The sequence below is a fragment of the Suncus etruscus genome, chromosome 19 (assembly GCF_024139225.1).
Source record: "Suncus etruscus isolate mSunEtr1 chromosome 19, mSunEtr1.pri.cur, whole genome shotgun sequence".
In the NCBI taxonomy this organism is placed as follows: Eukaryota; Metazoa; Chordata; class Mammalia; order Eulipotyphla; family Soricidae; genus Suncus; species Suncus etruscus.
This window is the reverse complement of record NC_064866.1, coordinates 9,210,098-9,234,998: the sequence shown is the minus strand read 5'-3', so window position 1 is coordinate 9,234,998 and position 24,901 is coordinate 9,210,098. Positions and strand designations below refer to the sequence as shown.

General features: G+C 40.2%; 1 protein-coding gene across 2 annotated transcripts; it reads right to left on the bottom strand.

Annotated features, from left to right (window-relative positions):
• Nucleotides 1-534: 534 nt before the first annotated feature.
• CSDE1 (cold shock domain containing E1) lies at nt 535-24,403 on the bottom strand. Of its 2 annotated transcripts, XM_049765839.1 has the most exons (19): nt 24,251-24,403; nt 22,009-22,207; nt 20,639-20,748; nt 20,139-20,231; nt 19,418-19,515; nt 16,451-16,532; nt 16,063-16,191; nt 15,658-15,783; nt 14,763-14,975; nt 12,430-12,570; nt 12,183-12,347; nt 10,146-10,253; nt 9,550-9,725; nt 7,896-8,008; nt 6,319-6,438; nt 4,184-4,362; nt 2,187-2,350; nt 1,872-2,004; nt 535-1,546 (listed from the first exon to the last, which is right to left on the bottom strand). In XM_049765839.1, the coding sequence occupies exons 1-19, from the start codon at nt 24,386-24,388 to the stop codon at nt 1,499-1,501; spliced, it is 2,535 nt and encodes an 844-aa protein (XP_049621796.1). In that variant the 5' UTR covers nt 24,389-24,403; the 3' UTR covers nt 535-1,498. The 2 variants fall into 2 exon arrangements, with proteins under 2 accessions (XP_049621796.1, XP_049621797.1); XM_049765840.1 differs by lacking the exon at nt 20,139-20,231.
• Nucleotides 24,404-24,901: the final 498 nt, after the last annotated feature.

Here is a 24,901-nt window from a genome sequence, read left to right as displayed (position 1 = left end):
TAAAAAGCTTTATTCCAACTTCCATTCTTTTCACCAGAACACAGAACTGATACAAGAAAATGCAAAAATATATAAAATGAAAAAATATATAAATTTATAGAACTATATTATAAATTATACATATATATAATTTGTAATTGTATTAACTATCATAATTATATATATAAATTTAAGTACATAAAAATTTAAATTGTTTTCATGGTGTACAAAGACAAAACAGGGAGGGAAGGAGCTCCCCATCCCTGGGGCCTATCCCCTGGTCCCCCAGATGAGAGGAAGGAGTTTAGTCTTCCTTCCTTCAGTTCCCGCCCCACCCCGGGAAAGGCCTGGGAAGGGGGCGCCAGATGCGGCCAATCCCGAGACTGAGAAGCCAAGAAGAGATCAGACCCATTCTTCACCGTGATGTGAATGGAGAAGGAAGGGACTGAACAAGAGAAGCAGCTATGCAATGGGGTGCAAGTGCCTGCAATCTCACCTCCTCACAGGGACGCAGAAACCAGGACAGCTGCTTATATATAAAAACAACAAGATTCGTTTCAGGCACAACTTTTTTTTTATTTTTTATTTAATTTTTTTTTGTTTGTTCGTTTGTTTGTTTTGTCTTGAAATCAGTAAAAGAAATCGGGTTCCTAGAAGCTGCAGTGGTCTAAGCAGCAGCAAGTTTGTGCATTCGACCTTTTTTGTTGTTGTTGGTTTAAATGTGTTCGATTAGCACATTGCTGGCACACCTCATTTGCATGAAATTCTGCACCACACAAACTAATTGTAGTAAAGTCACGCCCCACCCCGCCCGCCCCAGGGACAAAACAAAACCACCCCTATCCTTCCGAAAAATTCCCAAACAAACCCAAACCTGCTTTGTAAGAGAATTTTACTGAAATCCAACCAAACTTCGAGAAGTGGACTGTGGCAAAATTATAAATGAAAAAATAACATTTTTTAACATTTGGCCATCAACTGAAGGAAATGGTTTGTCTACACAAATTCTTGTAAAATGTTTAAAGGTTACATCGTCTACCCTCAAATGGTCCTCAGACTTAAGCATACCGAACAGGAAAGAAAAGGAGAATGCAACTGAGTGCTAAGGCAGAACATTTTGCCAGAAGTAATGAAGGTAGAGTATATCTACGTATTTAGCGAGTGCAGAATTTCATAGGGCCAACAAAATAACAGTCTCTATTTTCATTGACACAGGCGAAGTGAATCTTGCAATTACCAGTTGCGTTATATGCACCAAATAAAGCTCCTAAAATTGATACTAGAAGGCGCCACCTTAAGTTTTCCAGGCTGCAACTGTGCATAATTTTAAAATGGTTTTCTTAAATTTATTTATTTTTTTTTAAACATAACACGAGGAAGGTGTTAAAACTGGTGTAATAGCTCAATAGAATAAGTATTCCAGATTTTGGGAGGGATGAAGGGGGAGATATTCAGAACCCTTCACCAGAATCCCCCCAACTTGATCATAGTGGATTAATGATGTGCTTTGTGGATGTGGTTAGTCAATGACACCAGCTTGACGGATCTTTCTTTCTGCACCAAAACCCTGTGAAGAGAAAAAAAAGGGACATTAGCGACCTGCGTGCACAAAAACTGCTACATACATTCCCTCGACCGCACAAGAGCATGGCTTGGCTTCCATGTCGTAACTGCTTTTTATCTGTGCTGAGCCCTGATGATACATTCATTGCCTTGAAAAAGTAGAAGCAGGGGACAAGCCTCAAGAAAAGGAAATGTGCTCTTTGCTAAAGTGTGGTTCAGCACAAGAGATGAAACAATGATAAGGAATTCTAATCTATGAGCAAGTAGCAAATTACTCAGGGCAGGCTAGTCCACTCGTTTGTCGTCACAAAACTTAGAAGCTCCCATACCATGGAATTGTCTGGTCCCCTGGGCTGACGAAGGACCATTAGGCGAGGAGCACTGGCATCGTCCAGCGTGATGTTCTTCAACCGATTAACCAACCGATCAGGTCTCGGAGCCGCAACAGCCTTGGGGCCCTCGCTGCAAGAAAACCCAGAGTCATGGGGAGGAAGAAAGCAAGGCCTTGCAAATGGCTATGTCTTTGATCTATGTCCAGATGACTCACTTTCAATAAGGGGGACTCTTGCCTCGGCTCGCAAGACATAGGACCCGAAAGAAACATTTGGATCAGAGACCCACCCAAAAACAACAACAAAACTCACCAGACTCGCCAAACGTTACAGGCGCTGCACTTGCCAGTGCGCTGATTCAGGATCACTGAGAATTCCACTTCGTCTCCGGCCTGGAGCTCAATGCCATCCTGCACTTCTTTCACGTGGAAAAAGAGCTTCTTGCTATCTCCTACTTCATAGTTAATGAAGCCAAACTAAGAAACAAGCAAAAGGTATCTTGCAGTCCCACATGCTTTGAATGAAGCACAACACCTGACCCTGACAGAAAGGAAGAGTTAAGAGGCCAGTGCCATAGGACAGCGGGTACAGCATTTGCCCTGCATGTGCCAATCTGGGTTTGGTCCACTGGAGTTTGATCTTCAGCACGCCATGTGATCTCGAGTCCAGGAATGATCCATAAACTTGACTAGGAACCACCACCCCTGGGCACTTCTGGGTGTGGTCCCCAAAACAAAATACATACTCCCCGAAAAAAACTTAAAGAGTATCAATACTGGACGCTCCTTTTCAACTACTTGTACTAACCTAACATCATACGGATTGGGAAAGTCAAATTCCCACCATGATCCTATTACTCAGCTAATGAAACAATAGTGCCTTGCACTTTTCCTACATTATGTGAACAGTTTCTTTTCTTTTTTTTTGGGGGGGATGGGGGAGGCGTCACACCTGGTGGCGCTCAGAAATCGCTCCTGGTAGGCTCGGGGGACCATACAGGGAATCAAACCACCATCTGTCTGTCCTGGGTTGGCCACAAGCAAGGCAATCGCCCTACCACTGTGCTATAGCTCTGGCCTCTAAATGGACTTTTTTTGTGAATTGTTTCTTAATTAAAAGATAAATAAAAAAGATTACAAAGCTGGTGCCTGAAAAGAATTGAACATTCCCTCAAAAGAAAGTTCACAGGAACCTCAATAATACCTTCCCTGTGAGTATCGGTGAAGAATTTTGTTTTGCCCCGAAGTTGAGTTACTACAGCCTTCTACATATGTCCTTTCTGTGTGACCTAAGAAATAAGAAACTCTAGTCTAAGGTACAGAAAAGCCCACTCTCTGAAAATCTCCACTCCAAACTCATCCTATTTGTGTTAGCTACAGATATCCTTTTCACGATCTTCTTCTTCAAATGTCCCATCCATTTATGGTTGAGGCCACACCACGCAGTGCTGAGAGGCCCACAAAACGAGATTTAAGAGTGGGGAAGACTGAACTTCCTCTACCTGAGCTATCCACCCTCTTTACATTTTGTCTACAATGAGTTTTCTTCATGTTTAATTCTTTTCATCCCCCCCTTATTTTGGGGGCTTAGGACACACCTCCTCAAGGGGTTACTCCTCGAAGTGTTTGGGGGACTGGCGTTTGCTATACATAAACCAAGGGCCTTAAACACCATATAATCTCTCAGACCCTAAGTATTTAACTTTTATCAGAGCTGGAAAGATCATTTGCCTTGCATGCAGTCCACTCTGGTTTGAATGTTTGTTTGGCTTCCCTGCAAAGCTGACAAAGTGACCCCAGAGCACAGAGCCAGAAATAGCACATGATGTTGGAGCGGTCCCCAAACCTAAAATAAAACCTTACACCAAGAAAAATAAATATAGAATATCAAAGGTAATCCATTGGTTAAGAAGAAAAAAGGGCAGCTCAAACTTATGTTCTCTCTTGAACACATATCTTGCTTCTTTTGTCTGTTTTAAAGTTCAACCCTCGTTAAAAAAAAAAAAAAAAGATTTTTGGCAACAATTCGTGTTATCAATTTTAATAAAAAGAGCAAGCCCCTATCAGGAGTAATCCCTGAGCACAATGCCAGGAGCACGCCAGGAATAATTCCATCCATTTTTTTTTCTTGGGCCACACCCAGTGATGCTGAGGGGTTCCTCTTGGCTATGCACTAAGAAATCATTCCTGGCTTAGAGGACCATATAACACACCAGGGGATCGAACAGCAATCTGTCCTAGGTTAGTGTGTGCAAGGCAAAGGCACTATCCTTGCGCAACTTCTCCAGCCCCTGGGATAATACTACTTACCTGATCTTTCACACACTCCACTGTGGCCCTACGCAGGGGTGTGATATTGTAGGCCATAGTCTGTGCATTTTGGCCCAGAACACACAATTGAAACTTGACACTCTCCCCTTTTTGCAGGCAATCCCCTTTGTTGGCCATTCCAACTATGCCAAATGGGTAGACTTCACCTTTCATATCTCCTGTGAAGAGAAACAGATATCAAGTCAAAAAGTGATTATTTTACTGCTAACTATGTAATGATCAAACTAAATTTGTTAGCTGCAAATGATTATGACCCCTTTAGCCTCTTCGTTTGTTTTTGGGCTACACCTGGCAGTGATCAGGGGTCATTTCTGGCAGTGCTTGGGGACCAAATGAAATGCTGAAGATGGAGCCCGGGTTGGCCACATGCAAAGCAAACCTGTGCCATCACTCTAGCCCCCTATTCCTTTAACTTTTAATAAATCAAAAAAAGTAAGGAAAGACCACGAATACTTAAGCTCCAGTGAAATCCTAAATGCTACATACTACCTTGGAACAAACAAGAATGTGTAGGTTTCATTATTACCTGATAGATTTCAGGTCAAAGAGGCAGAAGAGGAGGCAAAACTGACCTGAATGGCTTCTGAGAAAACTCATTAATAAAGTAAATATCTAAAATACAACGAACTATGAAGTTGTATTAATCCTAGTTAACAAGGGTCAGAGCAGATATAATGACCAACGAGGGTTTGATCCCTGAGAATCGCCAGAAGTGAGCACACAGAGCCAAGAACAAGCCCTGAGCACTGCCACGTGTGACCCCAAACCCAAATCCAAAAAAATCCGGGCAACTGTGAATATGTGATGATCACACAATTGCCATGGAATGGTTGTTTTTAAATTTCTTTGGTTTGGGTCATACCCGGTAATGTTCAGTGGTTACTCTTGGTTCTGTGCTCAGGAATCACTCCTGGTGGGGTTGGAAGGGGCATGAAATCCTGGGGATCAAACCCAGGTAAGTTACATGTAGAACACTCTGCTACTTAATTACTCTGGCCCTATGAAGGATTATATTTTTTATTTAAAAAAAAAAATTTTTTTTTTGGGCCCAGAGAGATAGCACAGCGGCGTTTGCCTTGCAAGCAGCTGATCCAGCACCAAAGGTGGTTGGTTCGAATCCCGGTGTCCCATATGGTCCCCCGTGCCTGCCAGGAGCTATTTCTGAGCAGCCAGCCAGGAGTAACCCCTGAGCAACGCCGGGTGTGGCCCAAAAACCAAAAAAAAAAAAAAAAAAAAAATTTTTTTTTTTGGTTTTTGGGTCATACCCAGTGGTGCTCAGGAGTTATCCCTGGCTCTGTGCTCAGAAATCACTCCTGGCAGGTCCAGGGGACCATATGGGATGCAGGGAATCAAAGCTGGGTACGTCCCAGATCAAATGTGTGAACGATTTTTTTTTGAATGGTTATTTTTATCTTTTTTTCTTTTTCTTTTTTATAAATGGTTATTTTTAATGAGACTCTTGTTATAAGTCTACGTGAGTTTTTGATCAGCAGTCTTTAATGCATAACATAATTCTATACTGAACTCTTTTGTAAGGTGTAGAAATCAAGCATGGATGTGTGTTATTTTACTTTTGTACTGTTTTTTGTGGCACACCTGGTGACGCCCAGGGGTTACTCCTGGCTATACACGCTATCGCTCCAACCCCATATTTTACTTTCATTATTAAACCTGAAAACTAAAACTAACTGTGGAAAGTAGTGATTGGAACAATAGTACAAACAGGTAAGGCACTTGGCTGGCCTAAATTTTGATCCCTGCACTGCATATGGTTTCAGGAGTGATCCCTAAGTGCAGAGTAAGACCTGAACACCATCCGGGAGAGGCCCCCAACTACCCAAACACACACATACAAAAAGAATCCAGTAACGAGGGAAAATCAAACCTTAAACACTAAGATGATATTCTTTTTTTTTTTTTTTTTTTGGTTTTTGGGCCACACCCGGTGACGCTCAGGGGTTACTCCTAGCTATGCGCTCAGAAGTCGCTCCTGGCTTGGGGAACCATATGGGACGCCGGGGGATCGAACCTCGGTCCGTCTCCTAGGCTAGCGCAGGTAAGGCAGGCACCTTACCTCCAGCGCCACCGCCCGGCCCCGAAGATGATATTCTTACCTTCCTCCACAATCTCAATCATTCCTTGGTACTCAGTCTGTGTTGGATCCACACTCCTCAAGGGACGAATGACTTTACCAGAGTAGATGGTGGGGTCAGCTTCCTCAGTAATGCCATTCACTAGAAATGAAAACATTCCTTTCATTCATTTTAAACTCTACTGATAGGGAAAAATATATTAAAAATACGGGAAATTGAAATGAATATTTCCTGATTTAATAATGACGTATTCCTGGTATTCTGAATACGCTGACATTTTTCCCTTCCTCCAGTACGACATACAATTTATATGCTTAAAAATATTCTAAATAGGGCCCGGAGAGATAGCACAGCGATGTTTGCCTTGCAAGCAGCCGATCCAGGACCAAAGGTGGTTGGTTCGAATCCCAGTGTCCCATAGGGTCCCCCGTGCCTGCCAGGAGCTATTTCTGAGCAGACAGCCAGGAGTGACCCCTGAGCACCGCCGGGTGTGCCCCCCCCCCCAAAAAAAAAATCTAAATAGGGGCCGGAGAGATAGCATTGAGGTAAGGTGTTTGCCTTTCATGCGGAAGGACGGTGGTTTGAATTCCGGCATCCCATGGTCCCCCGTGCCTGGCAGGGGCAATTTTCTGAGGATGGAGTCAGGAGTAACCCTTGAGTGCTGCCGGGTGTGACCCAAAAGCCAAAAAAAAAAAAAATCTAAACAATAAAATTTCACATCTTACCTGTTGGTATATCCACTAAAATAAAAATCAGTAAAAGAAAATATTTAATTTCTTCACTGTTATAGCTGCAATAGTTAAGAGTATCTTGTCATTGTTTTTTTCAATTAAAGTAAATCTTTTGCTTTTCTTCCTCTGTGTATCACCACAATAAAGTAGGGGGATGGGTGGGGAGTAGAGAAAATATAGTCGGTAAGGAGATTTGCCTGCATGTGGATGACTTGGGTTTGATCCCTGGTACCACAAATGGTCTACCAAGCCTTGCCCAGTGATTCCTGAGCATAGCCAAGAGTAATAAGTAATAGGTGTGGACTGAAAGTTAACAAACAAATGGGGGCAGAATAATAGCACAGTGGGTAAGGTGTTTGCTTGCATGCAGCGAATCCAGGTTCATTCCTTGGTATCCCGTATTATATGGTCAGCTAGGAGTAATTTCTAATCACAGAGCCAGGAACAAACCCCTGACCACCACTGGGTGTGGTCTAAAAAGAACAACAGGGAAGAGGGAGAGGGAGAGGGAAGAGGGAGAGGGAGAGTAAAGGGGAGAGGGAGGGAGAGGGAGAGAACTTTCTGGCCCAAGAAAACAACAATTTCCTCAAGTTTCCAATATTTTTCACAAACCTCCCCCAAAAACCTTTTAGGGAAAAAACCATTCTATCTAGCCATGTGAAGGTGTCTATCTTGGTTTTTTTTTTTTTTTTTTATGTAAAGACACTCATTTAAAAAACAAAGCAAATGATCTACAGTATCTATAGTAGTGGCTCTCATATTCAATGTGTATCAGAGCTGCCAGAAGGATTTTGTGTAGAAGACTGCTCCTCCCAAACACGACTGGACTAGAGCAAAGGCTGAAGAAGCAGAAGTTACAAGAATTACCTGAGTGTGTCTTGTTCACTTTTTCTGCACTGACTTTGTTGCCTTTGCCCTTGGACAAGCTGTACTCAACCATGTCCCCCAGTTCCAGGCTATCAACATCACCAGAGAACTCACTAAAGAGAAAGAAAATGACACAAATAATTATCACAAGCATCAACAGGAGCAGTTTTTTTTGTTGTTGTTGTTGATGTTCACATATTCATTTAGTTTGTTTATGCAGAACAACACTATTTAAGCACATTATGCATGACACATTTAAACTTCACAAACTCCCTATGAAGAGTTGCCATTAACCTGAGCTTCAAGATAGTGAAGCTATAAGGAGGTTAATTTTATTTAGGGAGAAAGTAGCAGAGCTAAGTCAAAACTCAAACTGGTTTTAAAAACCAGAAGTAAGGTCTGAGCATCATTGGGTATGGCCACAAAAAAATCTTTTTTAGAGTACACATTTAATATCCAAGATATATAAAACACAAAGCTCAACAAGAATCTAGTAACTTTCATTTAAAAAAAAATAATAAAAGGAAAGTTGGGGCCAGAGAGATAGCACAGCGGTAGGGCATTTGCCTTGCAAGCAGCCAACCCAGGATCAACAGTGGTTTAAATCCTGGCATCCCATCTGGTTCCCCCTGCCTGCCTGCCTGCCTGCCTGCCTGCCAGGAGCGATTTCTGAACACAGTCAGGAGTAATACCTGACTTTGGACACATCTGTGCGCCGCCAGGTGTGGTCCAAAAACCAAAATCAAAAACAAACCAACCAACCACCTATACTGTTTGGAGCCAGAGATAGCACAGCGGTTGGGCATTTGCCTTGCACGCAGCCATAGTCAATCCAGGACAAATGGTGGTTCGAATCCCAGCATCCCATCTGGTCCCTCGTGCCTGTCAGGAGTGATTTCTGAGCACAGGCACAGACACATATGTAGCGCCTGAGCGCTGCTGGGTGTGACCCAAAAACCAAAGATAGACAAACAAAACCCCCCCACAAAACCTATACTATTAACCACTGTGATATATATAAAACATCAATGTGACTCTCTTAGCAGCATATAAAACAGCTTTCTTTCACTGAAGATTCCTTATTTAACATTTAATAGCTGATTAACTTTAGTATGTGTGATTACAAAAATCTTAGTATATGAAGTTTTAAATTAAAAAGATAACTGCTGGGGCCGGGCGGTGGCGCTGGAGGTAAGGTGCCTGCCTTACCTGCGCTAGCCTAGGAGACGGACCGCGGTTCGATCCCCCGGCGTCCCATATGGTCCCCCAAGCCAGGAGCGACTTCTGAGCACATAGCCAGGAGTAACCCCTGAGCGTTACCGGGTGTGGCCCAAAAACCAAAAAAAAAAAAAAAAAAAAAAAAAAAAAAAAAAAAAAAAGATAACTGCTGGGGCCAGCGAGGTGGCGCTAGAGGTAAGGTGTCTGCCTTGCAAGTGCTAGCCAAGGAAGGACCGAGGTTCGATTCCTCAGCGTCCCATATGGTCCCCCCAAGCCAGGGGCAGTTTCTGAGCACTTAGCCAGGAGTAACCCCTGAGCATCAAATGGCTGTGGCCCGAAAAACCAAAAAGAGATAACTGCTCTGCAATACTAAACGTTTTATCACCAAATAAATAGATGAATGAGAATTTCTAAGTTCCTAAGAGGCACGCTTCACCTGTAATGGAAAAAGATTTCCTTATCATGATTGGCTGTTTCAATGAATCCAAAATTATCCTTTAACGTTGCCACGTAACCCAAGAGCCTCTTGGAGTTGGAGTTACGACCTAAAAGCCGCACACAAGTTGCAATCTGCTGACCAGGTCTCTGTTTGTCACTAATACTAAATTCAACCTGTGGAAAATAAGGATGCTCGTAAATAACTTGTCATTCTCTTAACAAGATCCTAACTATAACTTAGTCGCCTAGAAATGTCTACCCAAATACCCTTAAAATTAATTTTAGCAAGACTAACACTTTACCACCTAGTTCCACTTTTCAGATTCATCTTTTGTTTTCCTTGTACACTCTTTAATTTTCTCTAAAACAGAAATATTGTGGGCTAAAGATATAGTATAATAGGTAGGGCACTTGCTTTGCCTGAAGTCAGCCCAGCCCAGACTTGCCCTGGCACCCCATGTGGTCTGGTCCCCCAAACCCACCAGGAAAAACCCCTGAGCAGAGCCAGGTGTGATCCAAAAACAAAACTAAAATAAAGTACAGCTACAAGAAAACAAGACAAACTAGTCTCTCAAATGAGCAGAATCATCTTGCCTTATCTCCTATCTGAGGAGAAGTCGAGCCTTCCACATCCTTGGCTTGAAAAGCAATGGTCAGTTTCACCCCACAATCATCATAAGCAATAATGCCATCCTCAGCTTCCTGCAGAGACAGAGAAAGAAATATTGTCAGCATACAGTGCTAAAAGTCTGGGCCAATGAGCTACTACTATCCTTATTTATTAGAATGGAATGCTACAGAAATTTTCTATCCCTAACATTAATAGATTTTCTGTATGAATCAAATGAGTTACTGTCCAAACTTGCTTTTTATTAGTTACTGTCCCAACTGGAACTTTTAGTATTTAGAACCTGATTTTAGTCACGGAGGCAAAGGTTGTTGAAACCAGGCAATACACCCACTTGATACTTCTCATAAACAAAAACAAATTTTTATCCAGGTAGATAAAGCTTACTTCTGCAGTCAGCTTATATATTGCTTGTTGGAAATTCCCACGGTTCCTCAGAGTAAATGTTCGCATAGAATTAATTTACGTCCCAACGTAAGAGAATTTAATTTGACAAAGGGTCTAGAACATTTCAGAGCTCTGCTATTCTGGTAAATTACTAGGTCAAAGAAATACCAATGTTTTCATTTAGCACTTAAATCACTGCTTCGTACCAGAACGAATGTGTCTTTAGAAGTTTAGGAAGAGTCTATTTATGCCAGGATGAATAGTGAACAAGGTACTGTACAGCATACATAAATTGAACCGTTTGAATTTGAGGGACATGAGTCTGCATGCCTGGCATCAAACCCTGGGCCTCAGACTAGGCTGGTACTCTATTACAGCTACATTTCTGGGCTGATCCTAACACTTTTTATAGTTTCAACTATCATTTCTGTATTAATACTTACATACCCCAACTCCAGATCTCATAACCAAACCAATTCAACACACTTCTTTTTTCTTTCAAAACCATTTATTGTTATATAAATATATTTATCAAACACAATTCATCAGACTTCATGCTAAGCATTTGATATTATAAAAATATGATTGTGAAAAAGTCACCTATAAAGTCACTCTTACTTTTGTTCTACATATTACAAAAATGTGAGGTTAAATAAACCCGGCCAAGATCACACAATTAGTGAAAAATGATGGTGAGTTTTACTGTTCCACTTTCACAGTTCTGCACAGAAATTTAATCTTCTGTGAAACCATATACTGCTTTCAAAGAAAACCCTGAACATTTTTACCTGTGCCTCTATATTGTGAGAATTGTCCTCACCTATTAAATCTTAATACTGAAATCATTCCAAGTTCTTCTTCTAAGTTCTTCTAGGTTAGGAATTTCACTACAGCTCTCACTGATCTTTTATGGGAACAGTTTATATTTGGTATGAACTGAGAGACCAGATGCCACCCTCTTATTTATGAGAGAAGCAGGTTTGTCCTGTATAAGTCCATGTGTACTCAGGGATCATTAAATCAATGCGTATCAACCATTTTTGACCCCTGGCCTCTTTCTGGTGGTTTCCTTCCTGTGGCGAAGCCCCTGTCTTCCACACATTGGATATTCCTAAGAATATCCTGGGAACCAACAGGGGCCACTGGTCCCTGGTTGAGAACGGCTGCCCTAAATCGCACACAGATTTTTAATTAAAATACATGGGTAAACACGCCCTCTCCACAAATTTTCCAAGGATCAATTCTGTATCACTTTATATATAAGCAGTTCTTGACAAGGGGGTGACCCGGAGAAATTTGGTAGAAGTAAGACATTTCTGGCTTTCATACAGGGAGAGGGCAGGAAGAGAGATAATGACCTCTGGTTTTGATGATAAAGGACAGTTACATACTACAAAGCACAAAATAGTTGATAAATACCCCGATTCCTGACTGCAAATACAGAATTATCCAGTCCAAAATGTCAGTGCTGAAGATAAAAGAATACACCAATAACCTTCCTTTACTTAACTGTAGAGAATCCTGAAAATGACACTACGCAATGCTTATGTAGACAGTGACTGCCTTTAAGCACAAAAAGAATAGAGCTAGAAAAATCATTCAGGGTGTAAACTTACCTTTTCTTTGCCTTTATTTGGGCTAGTGGTTTTAGGATTGGAAAAAGTGGCTTCTTTTTCTACAGTGCCCAGAAAATGATGATCTGAATGGGAATGGAATGAAACTGTGCCCTTGGGAAGTTTTTTAATCCTAATAGCATGATTTCTTTGGGCAGACAGCATATCCTACAAATGATAAACAGAAGTAACTTTAAACTAAAACAGCAGCATCAAGGAAATCCCAAATACACCCTTAAAAGTTACTCACAGGAACCACAGTAAACTCAACCTCATCTGCTATATGGAGCTGGTTCCCATCCAGAATTTCACTGAAGTGGAAGAACATACGAGCATCACGATCTACACACTTGATGAAACCGAAACCATCTCTCATGGCAGCAATTACACCCTGAAACCCAAATGAACAGTCACTGGCTTTGTAATGTTAGGACATCGTTAAGCCTGGAAGCAACAATAGAAATTCTATCAAAGGGGCCAGAGAGATAGCAGTGATAGGGCATTTGCCTTGCATGTGGCCAACCCAGGATAGACAGTGGTTCGATTTCTGGTTTACCATATGGTCCCCTACGTCTGCCAAGAGAGATTTCTGAGCACAGAGACAGGATGTAACCCAAAACAATGTAACCCTGAGCACCACCGGATGTGACCCAAAAACCAAAAAAATAAAAAAAGAAATTTTGTACAAAAGTTACGGGGCTGGAGTGATAGCATAGCAGACAGGGTCTGCCTTGCACGGAGAGACCACCCTGACATCTCATATGGTCCCCGAGTCTGCCAGAAGTGATTTCTAAATGCAGAGCCAGGAGTAACTCCTGAGTGTCGTCAGGGATGGTCCTACACCCTCCCCCCAAAAAAACTTTGTTATCAAAGTTTAAATATAAATTCATTGCCCTTAATAAAGTAAATTTATTTTACTTTATAAAAGAATACCTAAGCAGTTGTCTAGAGGCTCCTCAGATGCCACTGACCAATAACTTTACAGAAAAGGCTTTATTTAAATATAGGGTCCAGCAGAAGAATTAGAAAGCTGATGCTTTGTTAAACTTTGAATGCAGGAGCCCAAAAGTTCGGTCCCAATTACACATGATCCCAAGAGCTCCCAGGGAATCACTTTAGTGCTGGGAAGAACATCCATGTATGGCAGGGAGTGGCCACAAAACAAATCCAACAAAATAACCAAACATTCAAACTTTCTCAATTATGTCAACTTGATAGCATCATTTTAGAGAACAATAAAACTGAAAATGTTCAACAATTTCTGGGGCGGGAGACACAGCACAGCGGTAGGGCATTTGCCTTGCATGCAACCACTGATCCAGGAGTGACTCGGTTTGATTCCCAGCATCCCAGCCTGTTAGCAGCAATTTCTAAATGCAGAGAGCCAGAAATAACCTCTGAGCGCCGCTGGGTGTGGCCCAAAAACCAATGAATGAATCAAAAAAAATAAAGTTTAAAAAAAAATCTATTTCTTCAATGCACACAGATCTATGGAACCAGAAGTATTAATTCCAGGAATTACTGAAAACCTATACAACATACCGTAATTAGTCTACTTTGAGAATTAGACTAAAAGTGACGTTAGTATAATTCAAGAATTGTATGTGAATTTAGGTATAGAAAGAACTTAAAATTTAGACCTGAGGAAGATGTGCTATGGGTAATAAGTCCCCAAATAAATTAAATGTAAACTACCTTTGAGTGATCAGATATAAAACTTGTTCGAGGATCATAATAAAGCTATGCCTCTACATACACCCACTTAAAAAAGTATCTACAAGTCCTACAGAAAAAAAACAAAACCTGGGAGCCGGAGCATTAACACAGCAGTAGGACTTTTGCCTAGCATGCAGACAATCTGGGACAGACCAGAGTTCAATTCCAGCAACCCATATGGTCCCCAGAGTCTGCCAGGAGCGATTTCTAAGCCCAGAGTAAGGAGTAAGCCAAGCACTGCTGGATGTGATCTAAAAATCAAAACAACAACAACAACAACGAAAAACCAAAACTGACACCTGTTTGTCAAATCTAGTGTTACTTCTATGAACTTGTAAAACAATTCGGGAAAAATATTTTTCTAAAAATGTAAAACTGATTATTAAGTCTTTTTATATCTAATGGCTAAATAATCACCAACTCTCAAAAACAAAACAAATAGCCTTTGAAATAATTCTGAGACTGGGGCCAGAGCAATGGCGCAGCAAAGTAGGGCTTTTGCTTTGCATGTGGCTGACCCAGGATGGACCCTGGTTCGATCTGCCAGGGTCCCATAGGTCCCCTACCCCAGTTGCAATTTCTGAGTGCATAGCCAGGAGTGACCCCTGAGCATCACCGGGTGTGTCCCAAATACAAAAAAAAAAAAAAAGAAAAAGAAATAATTCTGAGAATTCTAATAAGATTTTCCCAAATTTATTTGAATGTAATTTGCAGAGTTAGATATCAAACTCAAAATGACACAATGTCTGTATTCTTAGGCAACTTTATAAGGTGACTACGCAATGCTGCTGCTGAATTTCCCACAGTATTACAATTTTATATTCAATAGTACACAAGACCCACTGTCTTGTAACATTCAACATTTACCATTTCTCTAGCTTCATTCGTGAACTGAAACGTATTTGATAGAACTTCTATGTTGGTTGCTCGCTCTAACTTGTCACGTCGGTCTGTTGAAATATTAAACCTGACGTGGTCTCCTTCCAGCAAGGTCACCTTGGATTTTGTATCTTTGTCTCCAAAGGGAAGTTCTTTAGGTATCACAAAGTCGACTTTGATGCGTCCTGGCAACGGGTCATTCTGATGAGAAGGAAAAACTATTTTAGCTGGAGATTTCTCATCCTCCCTAGTTCTAAGTCAAACAAGAAGAACACACAGCAAACCCATGTTATTTATAATGCACAATTCCCCAAAGGAAAAAAGGTGTTGTCAACAAAAGTCCAATTTGAAAATTTCATGTCCTATGGTCATATAACCGCTAACAGACAACACTGCTTAATTCTATATTCTGATACTGAGATTTTTTTTTTACAGAAAAAGTTCAGCCATTTACAGTTTAATTGTAAATGACAGTAACTGACAGAGGTCTCATTTTTCACAGCTAAATAAAAACAACAGAGTTAGAGGACAAAAGACCTTAATTATAACCATAAGGTTTTCTAATTTAACATGGGTTTTTCCCCTCTTCAATCATGATCTTAATGTGTTAAAACAAACAACAAAGATGGCGCCGTGTTTTCTCATTTAGCCATACCTATCGCCGTATTTTAATGGGCCAAGAAGAGAGTGGTAGAGCCCATGCCTGCACCATCAGACCTGCATAGACAGAGCAGGTCAAGCACCACTTGGTGCAGCCCTATTATAAAAGCACATTTAACTTTCATACAATTCCACCACCATAAAATCTCATCAAGTGAAATAAAATTTCTGTATGCAATGTTATTAGTGACGAGGCACAAGACTCCTGAAAAATACATTTTACCTGATTTTTACTGGGTACTTTTGGGATAACTTTGGTGACAGTTCCTTCAAAATGCTCAATGCTGATATCTTCAAAAATAACTGTTCCTTGAGGCAATAATCTGACATCTGTTGCAACTTCTTTACCCTAAATCAGTATGGAGAGAGAAGCCAGGTAATCTCAAGTGTTTTCTGCAAGTGTTAATATTTAATTCACTACTGATATTAAAAAAAAAAAAAAGTATCAGGGCCAGAGAGATAGCCTTTCATGCAGAAGGACAGTGGTTTGAATCCCAGTATCCCATATGGTCCCCCGAGCCTGCCGGGGGCGATTTCTGAGCATGGAGCCAGGAGGAACCCCTGAGCACTGGCGGGTGTGACCCAAAAAACAAACAAAAAAAAGTATCAATCAAGTCAAGAATCTTACATTTCTGTCTTTGATTGTGAATTCCACATCATCTCCAGGCTGTAAGGCTTCTAAATCACCTTTGAATTCACTATAGTGAAAGAATATCTCTTTTACAACATCACCTCTTTCAATAAAGCCAAACGCCTCCTAAAACAGAAACAAAAAACAGACCCCAAACCAGGAGTGAGTGTAATTTGTAAGACATACCTATGATTAGTTATACATTTAATTTCTTCATACCATTTTTAGACTAATATATTCAGTAAGTCTAATATTAGTATTATTAAGTGTCCCACTTTAAAGAAAATAATAAATCAGTGACCAAGGAATTTTAAGAAAGTATTATTCCAAAAGGGAAGTTGTTTGAATACAAAGATTTCAAATAGTCAAATCTGATGTTGCTTACCTTCATGGCACAAACTACTCCCTGACAGCGGGCTTGTTTCTTTTTCAACAGCATAATGTTACGAGCACTTACAGCACCAGTACTAAAACAGAATAAGTGGGTGGGAATGGTGGGGTCAAGGTGAGGTAGGGTGGGAAAAAAAATGCATTGACTTAGTCAGATATGAGTTTAAGGAAACAAGAACAACATAGCTTAGGGAATCTTCAAGAATTCTACAACAGCACTAAGAGCAAATATAGGGTTTATGATACTTGTGCTTTTTCATATGGCTCATATGCAAATTATTTCTTTTTTTTGTTGTTTGTTTTTTTGTGCCACACCCAGTGATGCTCAGGGATTACTCCTGGCTAAGTGCTCAGAAATTGCCCCTGGATTGGGGGGACCATATGGGACGCCAGGGGATTGAACCGTGGTCCTTCCTTGGCTAGCGCTTGCAAGGCAGACGCCTTACCTCTAGCACCACCTCACTGGCCCCTCATATGCAAATTTTGGCTCAAATTAATTAAGCATACTTATATAACTTTTATCTTAAACTATTAAAAACTGTGCCTTTATATGAATACCTAATTTTCTATCTACCTTGCCTTTTCCATAGCAATGAAGAAATTAAGATTAAAAAAATAAGTCACTGCTGCCAACAACTGGGCATCCACAATCTTTCGAATCTTTCAAGGTCATGAGGTTGAAGTCTTGCATGTATAAAGACCTGGGTTTGTTCCCTCCTCCTCACTCCAGCACTGCTGGGTGTAACCCCCCCAAAAGTGCTAGTAAGAGAAATTTGCTCTTTAAGAGCAATGGCATTCACCTTCACTAAAATCAGATAGAACATGTTGCCTATTGTTTTAGTATCCTCATCTGTGAGCAATAACAATGCAAAGCTGATTTCTCAAAGATGGCACAGATGCAAATTAACGTTTTAAAAATGGCAAAAACCATTAGTGTTATTGTTGAAGAGTTGTCAGCAGTTATTTTCCTTCTGCCATCTGACCAGAATGTAAGCCTAATACGCTTTTAGACTTTAGCAGACTAATGAAACTTGCGTTTGCAATTTAACTACAGTGAAGTGGTTTTAAAAACAGACCAGAATTTAAAAGCTGTTAACTGATTTACTTTTTGAACACATTCCTCATTTTACAAATGCATAGTATTTATCAGGTGAGGTTGTTTTGAGAATTACCAAGAACACATGAAACATTTAATAAGTAATGCGTGACTCAGGCAGTAAAGCAAGATCTTCAGATTGGGACACGACTCAATCTGTTCCTTCATATTTTACTAAGTGAATAATTCTGCACGTTTTTGGGACTTTTCTTACTTACTCCAAGGCCTGGGAAACCCTTGTCTTTTTTTTTGTTGTTTGTTTTTGTATTTGGGCCACACCTGGGGCCCATATGGGATGCCGGGAACTGAACCTGGGTCCTTCCTGGGTCAGCTCCGTGCAAGACAAACACCCTACTGCTGTGCTATCGCTCCAGGCTATTTGGATATTCATATCATTTGTAAGCCATACAATACAGTAAGTTTCTATTTTCTTTTTTTAATATATAAAAATCTTTATATATATATATATATATATTGATTACTTTTCTGTAGCTCACGCTTATGAAATGGAATAGTTCTACCTCTTTCCTGTAACATGCTAATCACAGACATGCACGTAGCAGTACTCATTAACTCCATTCAGGTATACTTGCTGCCTCAAATTATACTAAATTAGGGGTTGGAACGGTGGCAAAAGTAGTAAAGTGTCTGCCTTGTAAGCGCTAACCTAGGACGGACCGCGACTGGATTCCCTGGCATCTCTTGTAGTCCCCAAGCCAGGAGCAATTTCTGAGTGCATAGCTGGGAGTAATGGGAGTAAAGTTACCTTGAGTGTCAGTCACCCCAAAACCAAAACCAAAAAACAAAAACAAAAAACCTAACTAAATTAGGGGCCAGAGTGATAAAACAGTGAGTAGGGTGTTTACCTTGCATGCAGTCAACTCAGGCTTGATCTCCTGGCACCCCATATGGTCCCAAGTCTGGCAGGAGCAATTTCTAAGTGCAGAGCCAGGAGTAACCCCGGAACGCCAACAACTCCAAAACTACCCTCCCCAAAATAAAAGCTAAAATTCTTTCTCAATGTTTAATTTTCTATTATTTCCTTAGTCCAGGTAAAAGGACCATCGTTTGTCTAGCAGTCAAAATCTGAACTACAGCATTTGGAACTCCTTCCTACCTTCACTTAAAAATACACACACTTACCTACTCTAGTGGTTTTCAAGTAATATATTTTTCTACAAGTAACACAATCATTATACTTGATAAGCCAAATATAACCCTTTGCTTAAATAGGACAGATTCCTAAAACCAGAAAGTCAAAGTTCACTGATGAGATTCAATCAATTCAAAACTTGTGATTTCCTCTAAAGGACACTTCTTTTTCCTAATGATGTCATCAAATCTTTCCTTTTTTTTTTCTTTTTAATCAAAACTTACCGCAAGAGGGGCTTTTCAAAAATCTTCAATGACCTCTAGAACAACTTTAAAAATCTTTGTTTTGGGGCCTTGTCTGGCAACGATTACGTATTACTTCTGGCACAGGGCTCGGGGAACTACATGGTTGTTATATGCTGTCAATCAAACCCACGTCTGCTGAAGGCGAGGCAAGCACCCTCCCCACCCACTCACTGTATTCTCTCCCCAACTCCACAGTTTCAAAGTTCTGATGTTGCTTTGTTTTCCTGTTTCTGGCCCCTTCCTTGCACAGGGTCAGAGACTATGCTCAAGAACTTAATGACAAATGAAAGTTATGTCAAATCAATAAATTACCCAAATTTATAAGCTAGATTTTTATCTTGCTTCCAATTTCTTATTTCGTGGGAAATAAAAAGAATATCTTTGAGGTCTAGATAAAATATTCTGCTCTTCCATCAGCTTGTTTAAGATTTTCCTTTTTTAAGAAGAAGCAGGGTAAAAGGAACTTACTGTTTATTGTTATCAATTACGAAGTTTATTTTATCTCCAGTTTCCAGCTGAACATTCCCTTCAACATCTTCAGGGGTGTACGTCAGGTAAAATACTTCCTGTGAATTAATAAGTTACTGTTACTACCTTGGCAGGATGCACATTCACCGTCTACTGTAGTTTACTTACTTAAAATACCTCAAACTGGTAAGTTTTAAGCCAAATTTCTTAGTATCAAGCGCTTTATGACAAGCGAGTTCTAGTATTCCTGTAAACACACACTTCCCTTCCGTGATGCTGATGACTTCTGGGAGTCCACAGCTGGGTAGCAATCCAACTTCAAAAAAGCTTTACACACACGGAAGCATTTGCCCAAAGACTAGTCACAGTTCAAAAAAATACCGATTTTTATGTAAGGCATTCCAAACAAAAAAGCTGGAGTTAGTGCTTCTTAAAGGAACCAGAAAAAATATCTCCCCCCCCCCACAACCCCCCAAAAAGTGAGTCAAAGCATTTTCCCTTTAATTTCTAACTAAGGTCACACTTGGGCAAGCTAAGACACTTGGAAGTCCCATGGATTTCAAAAATGTTTTGATTATGCTGCACTCGAAGCCTCTTAATCAAATTTAAAACGGATGGATCGTATTAACTGCAGCTTACGTTTTATTATTCCGAATTTTAAGTACGCTTCTAGATCACATGGTGGATCAGGCAAAGGTTTAAGAAAAATACACAAGTTTACCCCATTACGTTCGTAGCATACACTCCCTGTTGGACTCTGACCCGGGGCAGCTGGAGATTTACTCTCTAAGTTGTGAGGAACAGCGCACACAACCTACCAGTCAAAAAAAAAAAAATTTCCATTGCTAATCATTTCAGGAGCAGCACTGTGCAATATACACTGAATTTTCATATCCTCTAGACTACACACAGGGATGCATTGGAATATGATCCAAAAGAGGATGTCATGCTGCCAAGGTTCAAACTTACAGTCTCTAAGTGAACTGCAAGTCTAGGCTTTGTTTGGGCCATACGTAAAAACCCAAATCAACTCTTGACCACTTTTTAATTTCAGGCCAAGAAATGCCAGTGCTTTTGATATAATTTTAAAATAGTCATCTTTAGATACTATAGCTTTCTTGCGTGCAAACTGAGGAGATGGGAAAAATCTTCCTTTTCTAGAATGGGAAAGATACACAAATGCAGGGCCCGAAGGAAACGCAAAACAGCAAAGTCACTAACTTGTCCATTAATTCGTTCTTCAGGGAGAATTTCTGGTTTTATCTTCACCAGTTTAATAGCAATGGGTTTCCCAGTCCGTCGGTCGGATGAGACTTCGAATTCAACATCATCTACAATGAAGAAAGTGTCGTGTTTGTTGGGCTAATTGTGGTAAAGTGGCAGGCATCTCACTTGGGAGACTCCAAAGCGTGGCCTTGGACCAGGAGCAGCAGTAGCAACGTAGGACCCTAGTGAATGTGTGCGTGTATACCTCCCAAACCTACACAAAACAAACTGATGATCAAGTACAGTGATTCTGTGTTTTAACAATTTCTCCAAGTAATTCTGATACATACATCATATCACTGCTTTAGATTAAGCTGTTCTAACTTTAGTTTTCGTAACGTTTACATACATTTGGCAATATAATAAGCATGAAGTTTGGAAAGCTTTCTCTCAATCTCAGTTTCTTTGTCTTTAAAAAAAAAATCAAACAGGGGCCAGACAGATAGCATGGAGGTAAGGCATTTGCCTTTCATGCAGAAGGTCATCGGTTCCAATCCCGGCATCCCAAATGGTCCCCTGAGCCTGCCAGGAGCAATTTCTGAGCGTAGAGCCAGGAGGAACCCCAGAGCACTGCTGGGTGTGACCCAAATACCAAAACAAAACACACACAAAAAAAGATCAAACAAAGTAAGTCTCTTGTAGGTAATAGACTCATCTTTGTAACTGTTCTTTCTTTATACATGTCCCCCTCAAAGATATTTCAAAACAACACAGAGACTTTATAACTTCATAACAAATTCACACGTGCAAAAGATTTCTATGTCAACTATGATCAGTTTTCATAGAATCCAAGTTGGAGATTACATTTTAGGTATTCAAAAATACCTATAAGATAATGGACATTTAGGGCCAGAGAGATAGCATGGAGGTAAGGCGTTTGCCTTTCATGCAGAAGGTCATCGGTTCAAATCCCGGCGTCCCATATGGTCCCCCGTGCCTGCCAGGAGCAATTTCTGAGCATGGAGCCAGAAGTAACCCCTGAGCACTGCCGGGTGTGACCCAAAAGCCACAAAAAAAAAAAAAAAAAAAAAAAAAGATAATGGACATTTAAAAAACTTAATATTTTCATGCACTTGCAAAATATCTCATTCATATAGCTAATTAGAGAGTACGTATTTAGAAATATTAATGATCTCCTACACTTCAATTAAATCTTGCAGCTCCCCTAAAAATCAACAACGAGGAAACAAAATTTTGCTAGCTTATACAAATGTCTCTAACTCAGCAACTGATACGGTGAAAGGCTAAAATTTCAAAATTTAGAAAGTAATAAAAATTAGAGTATGAGAATTTTATTACTTTTATAAAAAGAATCAACAGATTACCTCCTACTTTTAAGTCTTGCAAGTTGCCATTATACTGTGAACAGTGGAAGAAAAGTCTCGCTTGACGTTCTGAACACTGAATAAATCCATAAGAGGTTAGCAGTTTTTCAATAACCCCAGTTTCACGCAATGCTGCTGAAGTACCATTGGGGTACCCATTGTGTCCATTGTTGTGGAGAAGGTTTGGATCAAAGCTCATCTGTTTTAAAAGAAAAAATAAGTGTAATAGGTACAGACCATCACATGATGTCCACAACATATTGTCCTTTTAATAAGCCATTTGAATCTTTAATATAAAAATCGCAAAGAAAATAATAGAATTTTATTTCCGGCATGGAACATTAACTTACCAAACAAAACATTTCAGAGATATAACTTATTTTAGAAACCACTCCAACTTTAATTTACAGTAGAAACTTTTTAATTAGCTAAATGTAATTTCTGGAGTTTACTAAGGTAAAGAAACTATATTAAGTAAAAGATAATTTATCTATTAAAACAACAACTTCAGGACAAAGGCAACATTTTTAGAATGGCAGCAAAAACCATTCTTAAGAAATCTGCCACCTATCCAGAAATTGAAATATAGAAACCATGACACAATTTGGTAAGCCATGCATCTTAACGCCACACAATTAAATTAGTAGAAATTAACACCACAGTAAAAGAAACTCTGCAGTATTTTAGAACAAAAATATAACGCATGCTTTGGCCTTTTAATAGTATTTAACCCAAACAGTATTTAACCCCATGAGTTTTCTAAGACCAAACTCCAAAGCAGCAAAACCTACTCAATTCTAAAAATTTTTAGTCATTTCACAGGAAAAGTAAAAGAAATTTTTTTGCATTTCCAACATTGATGTCTATGTTCTTTTGTTTCTATGACATTTTGATAAAGCAAAGAAAATATTCTTTAATGAGAGGAAAAAATGCTTTAAATGTAGTGCAATGGGACCAGTTTAGATGACTACACCGTGTAGGATATTCCGTTTTACCTTATCTGAATAAATTATTAATAAACTTAAGCATAAAATAGAAAAAATTCTAAAGTTTAAGCCTGCAATTGATTATGATAGCAATTGTCTGCCATATTATTTACAACTAGGTTAAAAAATTTTTTTTGTTTTTCAGGCCACACCCAGAGGTACTCAGGAGTTATGCCTGGCTCTGTGCCCAAGTGTCATTCATTTCTGGTGGTGCTTGGGGGACCAAATGGGATGTTGGGAGTGTAACCTGGGTCAGCTGCATGCAAGGGAAATGCCCTACCTACTGTGCTATTGCTCTGGCCTGGGTTTAATTTAGAAGTGTTTTAAGTGCAATTATTAGTCTTTTTTTTTTTGGGGGGGGGGTGCACATCCAGCAGTGTTCAAGGGTTACTCCTGGCTCTGCACTCAGAAATCGCTCCTGGCAGGCTTGCTGGACCACATGGTATGCTGGGGATTGAACCCAGGGCCATTCAATGTCAGCAGCGTACAAGGCAAATGCCCTACCATTGTGCTCTTGCTCCAGCCCCTATTAAGTCTTTTTTTTTTCCTAAAGGAAAAAACGGCTAAAGATGAGAAAGACAAACCACTATGATAGGTTAAATGGTACAAAATGGACAAACACAAATCAAGCCATCATTTGCACAGGTAACTAAAATTCTAGTTTGTAGTAGCTAACTGTTATTTTGTGCTTGACATGTATTGATTATTTGCAAAAATCCATGAGACAGTAATAACCCTACTTAATCGATGAAAAAAAAAAAAAAACAGATGCATTGAAGTCAAATGACTTGCCAAAGTTAATTATCAGAGGATTCAAACCAAAACAGCCTATTCTAGATTAGAATATGGGTTCTCAGGAATTCTCAAGCTTAGATTTCTCAGCCATTTAGTTAAGAGTTCCTGTCACCCCATATGGCTTCCAAGCATAGCCAAATCAGAGTGCAGACCAGTAGGGAGATTGGGTATTTCTGGGTGTGGCTCAAAAACAAAAAAGAGAAGGAGAATTTGATCTATTGATGGTAGGGTCGGGGCTTGAAATGCCCAATTTTCTCACAAACTCCTGAAGCAATACCAATTGCTTTTAATGCTTAGGGCATGCTTTGAAAAACAAGAGAACCTACACTACTTCACTTCTACTTTAACATTCAAGTTTCAAGAAATGTAGAGGGAAGTTAGAAAGCAGATTATTTCAACCAATCTGAGTGGCCTTCCTGCATCATGCACAAGAAGCAGGGCTGACTGCTTCCCTGACTTACAGATCTCTGATATGTGGGATTCTTCTTTTGTTTTTTAGTCCCAGAGGAGGTACATGATGAAGATAAAGGTAAAGGAAGTGAAGGAGGGGCTGCAGGAAGGGCATGAGAATCTGATGACATAGTGAAAGCGTCCTCCATCTCAGACAGCTGTGGCAACATAGCATGACATTGATAAACATTTCTGTAATAACTGAACACCCATGACAGTCAACCTCAATATCTTTACAGATTTTGTTAGATTATTTTGGCAAAATATTTAGATTCCGGGGCCGAGCGGTGGCGCTAGAGGTAAGGTGCCTGCCTTGCCTGCGCTAGCCTTGGACGGATCGAGGTTCGATCCCCCGGAGTCCCATATGGTCCCCCAAGCCAGGGGTGATTTCTGAGTGCATAGCCAGGAGTAACCCCTGAGCGTCACCGGGTGTGGCCCAAAAACAAAAACAAACAAAAAAAAACAAAAAAATATATTTAGATTCCTATAGGCAAAAATATTTCAGGAAAAGACCAAACTAGAGAGCCATCACAATAGTAAAGTGGGTAGGCACTTGTCTGGCATATGGCAGACGGAGGCTCGATCCCAGTATCCCATATGGTCCCCCAGCACAGCCAAGAATGATTCCTGGTGCAAAGCCAGGAATAGCACCTAAACATGGT